The 11277-nt window shown below is 30.4% G+C and overlaps 1 protein-coding gene across 2 annotated transcripts in view; it reads right to left on the reverse strand.

The window, feature by feature from the left end:
* The window catches only part of LOC126742126 (ras-related protein Rab-3), a 21107-nt gene extending 10857 nt beyond the window's left edge, over window positions 1-10250 (reverse strand). Inside the window, exons 1-5 of one of the 2 annotated variants that reach the window (XM_050448688.1) lie at window positions 10041-10250; window positions 4112-4197; window positions 3787-4008; window positions 3609-3727; window positions 3385-3556 (exon numbers count right to left, since the gene is read on the reverse strand). In XM_050448688.1, the coding sequence (XP_050304645.1) occupies window positions 3385-3556; window positions 3609-3727; window positions 3787-4008 (513 nt within the window). In that variant the 5' untranslated portion in view covers window positions 4112-4197; window positions 10041-10250. Of the gene's footprint in view, window positions 1-3384; window positions 3557-3608; window positions 3728-3786; window positions 4009-4111; window positions 4198-9397; window positions 9491-10040 lie in introns of those variants that run through there. The other variant, XM_050448687.1, reaches the window with a different exon arrangement.
* Window positions 10251-11277: the final 1027 nt, after the last annotated feature.

The following is an 11277-nucleotide window of genomic DNA, read 5'->3' on the forward strand; positions in this document are numbered from 1 at the left end:
CAAAATAACTTACTAACCTAAGAAAAGAATGTAGATCCCTAAGAAACTTAAAAATAGTGATCTTGGATCTGGTAATTTGTCTTTTTATTGGGTTTTTCTTGGATATTAATCTAACCTGCAAAACGATTTCATATTTTTTACTTTAATAAACATGAATATAAATGAACGAATGAATTTAAATAAAAACTCTGGAAAAGTCAATGCAAATAGGGAAATAAATTAAAGATACGTTAAAAAACATATTTTAAAATTTATCTTATATTTGACGATTTTTTTGCCAACGTGTTAATCATAGTTAAAATAGTCAAAAAAAAAAAAAATAAAGTGTTTAAAATAATTACTGGCAATCAAAGGATTTTCCTAAATATTCTTGGCTTGTTTTGGTTTTTCCTTGATTGGGAAATTTTAAAAAGAAACAGAATTAAATAAAGTAAATGAAATTAATTTAAAAAAAACTACTTCGTTTTTAAATTTAAATTTTACAGGAATGAATAAAGAATTTAGATAATGTAAAGGAAACTCTGGGAAAGTCAAGGAAAATAAGAAAAAAAATTAAACGAATCAAAAAATTAATTTTATGTATTTTATAATTGATGATTTCCTTAAGTTTTCTTTCAATATGTATTAACATATTGAAAGAAAACAGTTAAAAAAAAATAATAATAATAATGAGGTGTATAAAAAAATTACTGGCAATCAAAGGATTGTTCTAATTTTTATTGGCTTTTTTGGGTTTCCTTGATTAAGGTTTTTTTGGTTAATTATAATATTTTTAAAATTACTACTCCGTGAAAATTAAAAAAACAATCCAAAAACCTCTCTAAACATGCCAAGTGAAAAAACCACAGATATACTAGTGAAACTCGGATATGTGTTTTTTTGGGATAATATCCCTTATAAAAGGATTTTTTCAAATTAATTATTTACTTTTTTAGCTTTTCATAGTTTTCCTTGACTTGGAAATATTTTTTATTAGTTATTAGTGATATTCCCATTATTGAAAAATCATCCCTTAATCTTAGAAAAACTATCAAGAAACTAAAAAATAGTGAAACTTGCATTGTTTACTTTTATATTGTTTACCTTAACAAAAATAAATAATAAATTTAGGTAATCTAGGGAAAGTCAACGGAAATAGGGAAATAAGTCGAAAAAAAGCTGGAAAAATGTAGTTTTAAATTTATTTTATAATTGGTTTATATTCACAGTTAAACGGCTAAAAAAATATTTTTTTTTAAATAATAATAAAGAGCATTACTGGCAATCAAATAAGTAATAATGATTTCGTTTATTTTGCATAATAACTACATACAAAAAACTGGTATCAAAAAAGAATATAAAATATACAAACTACAAAATACATAAGACCGCACGAAGAAATGACCTAATTTTCTTGGCGTTTTTTGGCAACTTTTTTTGGTTTCAATTGGATTTTTGGTTTTTCTTTGGTTGGAAAATGGAATAATTTTTCTTGAAATGTTAATTTTTTTTTGGTTTAGAAAATTATCAACAATTAAAAAAATGACTGGCAACTCAAAGGATTTTCCTAATTTTTCTTGGCTTTTTTAACAAGAATAAATATAGAATTAAGATGATGTAATGGAAACTCTCGGGAAGTCAGTAATAATAGGGAAATAAGTCGAGCAAAAAAAATTGAAACAAAATTATTATATGTGATCGATATACACCAATTAAATGTATGTTAAGTGTCCCAAATATGATGTCTGTGACTGAACGTATAAAGTTTAATGTCTATTTGTTTATATTTAAATTGAAACATCATTTGTTACCCAGCTATATCTGTGATAAGTTAAAATCGTTTGAGGATGTACATACATACAATACTAGACACCGTCAAGATTTCGCCATAGTGGATAGGTGTAACACTGGTCTGTTACTTATTTTGATTTTATTTAGAGGCTCAATAGAATTTAATAAATTGCCTGTGATAATGTAAACCGGTTAAGGAGGCTACTGAGAAAACATCTTTTAAATAGAGATAGCTAAGAGTATTTCTATTTTATTTGTGTTGTACATTATATTCTTTTTATGATTTGAGTTATAAGTTTTATTATACCATTGGTGTTGTCCTAGGTTAGGTTTTATTTATACCAATAATTGTTGTGTACGTTTTTTTTTATTACGCTGATCACCACTCTATTATGCCTAATGTAGCCCTGTATGTAATGAACGTTTATTGGTTTACTGTAGTTTATTTTCTTTGTAGACTTTAGTACTGCTTTATATTATAATTATAATTATTGTAATGCATGTAGCTATTATGCTAAATAAACTTCTTTATTATTATTATTATTTTCTTTGTCTTACTCAAAAAATTCGATCCAAAAAACACTTTAAAAGTCTCAAATAACCAAATAGAGCTCTAAGAAAATCACAAGAACTTGAATAGTGAAACTTGGATTTGTCAATTTTTTATTGGAGTTTTTTGGGTACCAATCTATTATATAAAATTTTGATTTTTATATTTATCACTTTAATAAGAATAAACAACGACATACTATACTTTAATGGCAACTCGATGTCGGCAAAAAAAATCAAGAGAACCCTAAAACATAGCAAAAAGCTAAATAACCTAAATTCATAAGAAAACTCGATTAGCTTATATTGTTTCCAAAACAATACTTATTAAAAACAATAATTTTAAAAATGAATAAATTACCGAGTTTAAAAACAGAAAATGCAGAAACAATTTGTATCTCTCCCGAATCTCTAAACAATTAACAATAAACAAAAAAAGGAAAATAAATAGGAAATTCATGTAATAATAGCCATTAAATTATTCTTTAATTTTCAAAATAATATTTCTTATTTTCCTTGTTTTCTTTGGATTGGAGCTTTGTTAAATCTCCCTCCATAAATGCATGAGCAGAAATTAAATTGCGAAAAAAATCTACTAAAATGAGTCAAAATTTTTAAAAAAACCTTAAAAACAAAAACAACAAATATTAGGAAAATATTTTTTTTAAAATGAACAAATTTTGTAATTTTTTTAAATGAACAAATAAAGAATTTTCAAGGTATTGGTATACTCAAAAGCCATTTTTTTTCAAAATAAATTTCAAAATATCGCAAAAAATTCAAAATATTTATTTAAAAAAAAAAACAAAAAACGCCAAAAAAATCTAAGAAAATATATATATAAATGATTTTCATTCTCAAGGATAAAAAGTGTTTTTTTTTATATTTTAAATATTTGCTTTTTCTAGGAAAAAAGTTAAGGGATTTCTAAGGCCACCAAGAAGCCATTTTTCCATAATTCCCTTTTTCTCATTTTGATGTTTTGAGTACCTTCAATCCAAGATTTTTCAAAATTAAATAAACAAATATTCAAATTTGCTATAAATCAACCAATCAACAGCTTACCTTAACATTTATATTCTCTTTCGCACTCGTTTCGAAAAACTCCACCCCCAACTGTTCCGCCAACTGCTTACCCCGTTCGAAACTGATCACCCTGTCATCCTCCATGTCGCACTTGTTGCCCACCAGAATGACTTGCGCGTTATCCCATGAATAAGTTTTAATTTGCGTCACCCTTAATAAAAAAAAAATTATCCATAAAGCACCAAACACTTTTTTTTACTTACCAATCTTGTACACTATTAAATGATTCCTCGTTAGTAATATCGTACATTAAAATGAAACCCATGGCGCCTCTGTAGTAGGCTGTAGTGATGGTCCTATATCTCTCCTGGCCGGCCGTATCCTGTTTATAATTTCGTTTAGTAAAATCTCAAGGAGTTTTATTACAAAGTGTTTTTTTACCCAAATTTGAAGTTTCACCCGTTTGTCGTGCCGAAACACGGTTTTCACTTTGAAGTCTATGCCCACGGTGCTAACGAAGGCCGAGGTGAAACTATCGTCGGCATAACGGAATAAAAACGACGTTTTTCCTACTGAACTGTTGCCGATGATGAGCAGTTTGAACATGTAGTCGAAGTTCTGGTCTGCCGCGTCTTTTTGCCATTTCGGATCAGCTCCCGCCATCTTCAAATAAGAATTCGCATTTTAATTAGTCATAAGTGTCGGGAACGGTAAGGGGACACTAGCTAGGGTGTTTGTGAAGTTTGATTTTTTCTCAGATACTTACTGTATGGTCTGTTAGGTATCCTAAAGGGATTTCGACCCAGGAAAGGAACCGAGAACGCTGTTTTCTTAGTTCGAAACGCTCGTCGCCTAAAAAAGAGATTAAATTATTCATTTTGGAGGCAATAATTGTACTAACGATTTTGAAGGTTAAAATGGCAAAAAATCAAAATTTGGGCTTTTTTTTGACACGGGAATCTTGTAAAATGTTTAAAAAATGTGGCTTTGAAAGAATGGGACTGTACTTTTTCTTTTGTTACATGTCTGCCATTTGCGTTGTCTTTCTTTACACCATACAATAATTTTATACAATTTCGGTCGAGAACATGTTGCACTTTAACGCAGTCACTTTTGTTGATTTGAGTTTAATTTTTCTTGTAATTTTGAGAAACCTCGGGAAAATGTGATATTTCCACCAAAAGTGATTAAAAAAAATTAAATAAAAAAAGGAATTATAATCCTAGAAAATTTGAGAAAACTCGACTCAAGCAAACATACAATAACTGACAGCAAAAGTATGAAGAATGAGAAAAAAAGCGTGTTTGCAAAAAAAATACATTTCTAAATATTCTGAACCAAAAAAATCCATCCCGAGAAAACCAATAGGAATTTTTGGTTTAATTTTTTATGTTTTTTGTCCATGTTTTTTATAAATCCAGGGAAACTCAAAAAAAAGAGAAAAGCTACATTTAAAAAAAAATCGTTTTTCTAGGACCACTGGGTTTTTTGCCTGAAAAAAAGATATTAATATTTGAATATAATTTAAATATTTGTGATATTTCGATTTTAATCCAGTCATTCCATCCAAAAATTGGCATAGAACTGGAAAAAATAAATGAATAAACAAAAATGCAACCAAAAATTCCGAACTAACTTGTTTTTAAAATAAACAACTGTTCTTACAAAATGTACAGTTGATCGTTAGCATTTGAGGCTGAACATTAACCTTGTTCCATTAATTTACGACAAATATTTAACGAGAAATTTAATTTTTAAGAAGAGTTTCTTCGTTTTTCAATTGTTACTTTGATGTTTTTATGCGGCTGACTTATACAATCACTTCTCGTAAATGACATGCTTCGTTTCTACCATTTGTTTTTCTAAAAATTCAATTAATAACATTATCAGAAAACAAGGAAACATTTTGAATTATTCATTTATTTTTCACACATTTAATTAAGGCAAAAGTTCCTAATTAAAGTTTTTAAGGTCACAAGAAATTGCTTGGTTTGGATTAAGACACTTTGGATCTGCAACCAACAGAAAACTAAATGGAAAAATTCCAAGGAAAATTTATAGAAGTGAAGAAGAAAGATATTCGAAAAAAAGTGAATGCAAGTCGGATATGGAAAAGGCCAGAGTTTTTTTCAGTTTCCTTTTCTGAATAGCTAACAATAATTGACAAACAATTTATAATTCAAATAAGTGATTTTATATTATCCTGGGTATTAGAAATTAAGAAAAAATCTAATAATTGTTTTAGTTTAAAAATATGAAAAAATATCTAGAAATTAAAAAGTCCCTATGCAAAATAAAGAATAAAAAAGATAGGGTAAACCACCCAGTTACTGGACATGTTGCAGTTATTGGACATATATACCAATAACTGCAACATGTGCGGAGCCTTAACTTATCGTTTTCTTTAGAAATACAGCGTAGATAAGTTTTTTATTTTAATTGTGCAAAAGTGTGGTTATTTTGTCTATTCGTAATACCTGAGGACCTAATTAAGGTACGAATTTAAAGGCTCATGACAGAAGATATTATTAGTTAGGTTAGAATATAAGGGGTGTCCGATAACTGAAATAAATAACCGTCTTTTTTCAATTATTGGACGTTTGTCCAATAACTGAATTTGGCGGTTATTTTTGGTTATTTCGCTGAAAATTCAAATCTTTAATTCCGGTTAATTTAATATAGGTTTGCCTGAAATATTCTTTTGTCGAGCAGTTATTGGACATTGTCCAATAAATGGTACTGGTCTGTCCAATAGCTACAACTTTTGTATTTAGGTATTGCTAGAATGCCTAAAAAGAGTCAATATGATACCAGTTCTATGGATACCGCATTTAACGAGGTTAAGAATAATAAACTGGGATTAAGGGCGGCGGCTAAAAAATATGGCGTTCCAAAGTCCACCTTGGAATTTAAACTCAAAAACCCTGGTCATAAGGAAACTTGCGGCCCATCACATATATTGACCTTAAAAGAGGAACAACAGCTTGTAAAGTAGGTTAAATATCTACCATCTAACCGTATGAATATAGTAAATCCATACGTGATTATTCTTACAGGTGGATAGAAGAGTTAGCAAATAGAGAATTTCCAAGAAAAAAAGAAGATATTCTCAACAGTGTTCAACAGTTTCTAATCGAAAATCCACGACCAAATCCGTTTAACAATAACAGACCCGGCGACTGTTGGTTTAAGGTAAGTGTATTTAAAAAACATTTTTTATGCTTATTTAGGACTTTTTTTTAAATTTATTTAATTTTTCATTGGCGGATTTTTTAGGCTTTCCTACGGAGAAATCCGACAATCGTGCAAAGAACCAGTGAAGCAGTTAGCAACGCAAGTGCTTGTGTCTCTGAAAAAGATATAAGGAAATGGTTTAGAGAAATTCAAGATTACCTGACGTTAAAAAATATTAATATGAATAATCCTTCTCGAATCTTTAATGGGGACGAAACAGGTTTTCAGATTTGTCTTAGCACTGGAAAAGTTTTCGCTTGAAAAAGGTGTTAAAAACGTGTACTCAATTGATAAAGGATCATAGAAAGAAAATATTACTGTTACGTTCTGCTTTTCGGCTTCAGGAATGACAGCTCCATGCACCAATGATAATATATCCCTACAAAAGAATACCGGAAAAAATAGCCGTTCCAGTGAATCCAAATTGGGGAATCGGGCGATCCGATAATGGATGGATGAGATCAGATACTTTTTATGATTATATTAAAAACATATTCCATCCATACTTAGTTGAAAACAATATTCAGTTTCCAGTTGTATTATTCTTGGATGGGCATAAGTCCCACTTAACATATGATCTAAGTAATCTCTGCAATGATCTACAAATAGAAGTATTTGCCCTTTATCCTAATGCAACTCGACTATTGCAGCCTTGTGATGTTGCGGTATTTAGACCAATAAAGATGGGCTGGAAAAAAGCTGTTAGAAATTATTATGAGCAAAATCCAGGACAAGTTTTAATTAAAATCTCTTTTGCTCGCTTATTAGAAAAGGTGGTGACAGAAGAAGTCAAAACAGACACGCTTATCAATGGTTTTAAATTCTATCCATTTAATCCGGATGCTATTGACTATTATAAATGCTTGAGAAAGCTCCATGAAATTGTTGAGGTAAGCTTATAAGTTATTCTTACTTTACTTCCGTTTTTTTCTCATATTATTTTATTTGATATTTAGGAAACGATATCTGCTCCTGTAATGATGGATGAAGAGACTTTTAATAATTTTGTTGGGGCTGACCTTATTACTTAATTCGAATCATATAACGCCATTCTCATCAAAGAAGGATTTACTCCTGAGTTTTTAGCCCTCCATAGGATGTGGAGTTTCTTTAGGAAACCTAATGCCAGAGAATTGGAGGAATCTTCTAATCAACACAATCCAACGAATGAACCAAATAACTTTAAAAATGACACTGAAAAAAATGATGAATCTAGGCAGGAAAATCGAATTTTCAATGGAGAAATTGATTCGATTTCAAGTCAAGCTTCAAACAGTAAGAAAGTTCATGTAATTGTTAATGTACTTATTACGAAAGATAATGATTCAACACAAACCATTTCTCCTGACATTGGGATAATTGCGCCTTCAAACGAACAAATAGGTACCGATTCGAAGGACACCTAACTTTTCACTAATAGGTAAATGTATGATTGACTTCCTTAAAATTCCTGATAAGCCTGAGCGCAAAAATAAGCGCCAAGTTGAACGTGTATCTTTTGCTATAACTTCACGAGCCTACCAGGAAAATTTTGAAGATAAAAAGGCTCTTAAGTTGGAGGAAGAAAATAAAAAGATTGAAAAAAACGTAAAAGGGAAGAAAAAGCTGCAACTAAACCTAACCTAAAAAATAAAAAAGTTTGTAAATCAACCGAAAATAAACAAGATGCCGTCTGCTTGGTCTGTAAGAAACGAATAGTCAAAAGTAAACATTGGACACGTAATATTTGCCATAAAAAGTTTCATAACATATGTATCCCAATAAAACATAAGGAGCATGTCCCCGATGTAGATGATAACGATTTATTTTTATGTCATAACTGCTACCAAGAAGAAAATGATGAAGATATTAATAGTGAGAAGAATTTTGAGGACTTAGAAACAGAACAAAATGTCTTCATTGGCGAACGAAGATTTAAGGATCTGGCGAGCATGGCAAATATAAATTATCTAGAAGAAGATGAAATGGTAAAAGCTATCGACTCAGAGGAAGTAACATGTCCGACTGACATGTCGGAGAATATTTTAATTGACCAAAATCAAACAGAAAATGAGGGAATATACGAAAATAATCAGTTTTATAGAGAGTAATTAGTCGGCGATGATCTAAGTGAAACGCAGACAAACAAAATGATGAGGACAAGGATCAAGAAGTGGATGAACTTTTTGCGTTATATAAAAATGAATATAAACATTTTTAATAACGATTAATAATGGAATTTGCCTATATTACTTGTTTGAAGACTAAAAAACTGAGTTTAACACGTTTTTACCTAAATAAAAAAATAAAAGATCGTACCTTGCGTATCGTTTTCTAATTGTCCAATAACTAAGATTTTTGACATAGTCCCAAATTTTTTTTGTAAAAAATAATTACTCCTTTATCTTAATCTTGTTAATACTAGTGTATAAATCCAATATATTTTCGATCCAAACTAGCAATCACTCAAGTCTCTAGGTAAAAAAAAATATTTTTTTTGCGTAAATTCAAACTTTGTAAAATCTTTAAATGTCCGATAACTGGGTGGTTTACCCTACTCAAAAAAAATCAATTTTTTAATTCCATATGGTAGAAACTTGAAAAATGCTAAAAATTCAGGACGTTATTCAACAAAGAAATGAGACCGAAAAAATTGCTTTCACACCAAAAAATCAAGAAAACTGTAATAAAATTATGCTTGTTCATTGAAATTGACATTAACACTTTGGACTATCATTGAGGAATACAATACAAAACGACCCAAAAAAAAATCAACATTTTATCTATTTAAAAGCCAATTATTTTTTGTTGCTATATAAACCCACAAAATATTATTTACCAGAGCGCGGCATTTTGCCTGCATATAAAAAAAAAAACACCCGCACTCAACTAATTTTATTTACATACTAATAAAAAAAGAACCCACAGAAAACCGTGACATATTTTAACTGATAACAACACACTGTGCTTATGCGATTCCCCCATTGAATGCTAATTTAGAGAGATAAATCCAAGCGCTATCTCCCTTTTAATTTCCTATGACGAATTCGATTTCATATACCACGTTGAAGTGTAACAAACAAAAACGATTTGGGAGTGAGAACATTAGTCCCTATAATTTTCAAATTTCACTCAAGGGTCCATTGTCATTGTGTCAAGTTCTTGCGCATTTAGGTCAAATTGATTCCGGCCGATGTTGCATTAAACCCCTACAAATCTTACCCCGTATCAAACAAATCAAATATTAAAAACCTTTCATGGAAATCTAAAAATAAGACATAATTGCTTTTGTTCGATCTGCGCTGACACAACCCATCATCAATGGATCCATCCTTGAGAGATGATTTATTCCAAAAAAAAATTAAAGAAGTTTTATTTAGAGATAAAACCCTTGCAAAGCATCCAGAACTGTATACTCTTCTGAAACAATCAATGACGTTCCAAGTGGGTGTTTACTTCCCTATAAATATTTCAACGCTTACCTTTTTACCTAAATTGGTTGTACACTTGCAACGCCTTGGATGGTGTACACTAACAAGGAAATTTGTGGAAACTCGAAGTGTTCCTGTGACCTATATCTTAGCACAGGATGATCGGAAAAAATTTGCTGATTTTTGACCGAAACTGGAGGAAAACTGGGGAAAACGACGTTCGCTCCGAAATCGATCAGCTGGCAGCTAGGCACAGCTACAAGGTGAAGCGGACACTCGCGACACGTCCCTGGGAAATCGATACAACAGCGTCGGTGGGAAAACAAGCGAATGTTTAGCGGGAAATTTGAAAATTATTAATGGATTTTATGGTTAAAGCAGTCTTTAATTCAGAAAAGAATTGTATTGAATTCGATTATCAATTAAGAAAAACTTTAATTTTTCTACAGCCTTTCATTGCTCTCCATCACCTAAAAACCACACTATTTTTACATTCCAGTCTTTTTCTCACTCTTTTCAACATTTTGTTCCTATCTCACCCAACTCACCAATAAAATTAGATTTTTCTTACCCCTAAGGCCACACATCAAAGAAACATGAAACGTGAAGCAAGAAACATGAAATATGAAATACGCAACGCAATACACAAACTAATGAATCAGAAATAAAATTAGTTTCAGTTTTCAGTTAGCAATGGACACCGACGATAGTTTGGACGACGCAATAGTTGCTCTTGTTACCACATTAATGTTATCAAAACATAATAAAAAACGAAAGAAATGACGTTATTGGGTGCATCCGTATAACAAAATAAACCTTAAACATGGTTCATATGTAGTATCAAGAGAATTAAGTGAAAAATTTCAATCATTTTATAAAATGTCTTTGCAGACATTTACTAGATTAGTTTCTGTCGTCGGCCCTCATTTATTTAAAAAGAATACGAACTTCAGACTGGCTTTAGGAGTTGAAGAAAAGTTGTTAATTACTTTGAGGTAAGTAAAAAACAAAATTGATATTAAACATACATATATTTTAATATAAGCAGGTTACAAAACTCAAAATATTATTTTATTGAAAAACAGTTGCATTCACAAGGTCCGCATATTGCTTTCCATTATCAGTTGAATATTGTATGTTGCTGTCATAAGAGGATACTGATACTGCAGAAGAATATGGGGATTGAAGAGGAATCTGTACAGTACTACGCGCCCAGTCTTCATTTAAGATGTCATCATAAAGAACAAAAATGCGTTCCTTGAACTGTCTCTTTTGAGCATCATTTAAT

Source organism: Anthonomus grandis, chromosome 11, assembly GCF_022605725.1.
Source record: "Anthonomus grandis grandis chromosome 11, icAntGran1.3, whole genome shotgun sequence".
Taxonomy (NCBI): domain Eukaryota; kingdom Metazoa; phylum Arthropoda; class Insecta; order Coleoptera; family Curculionidae; genus Anthonomus; species Anthonomus grandis.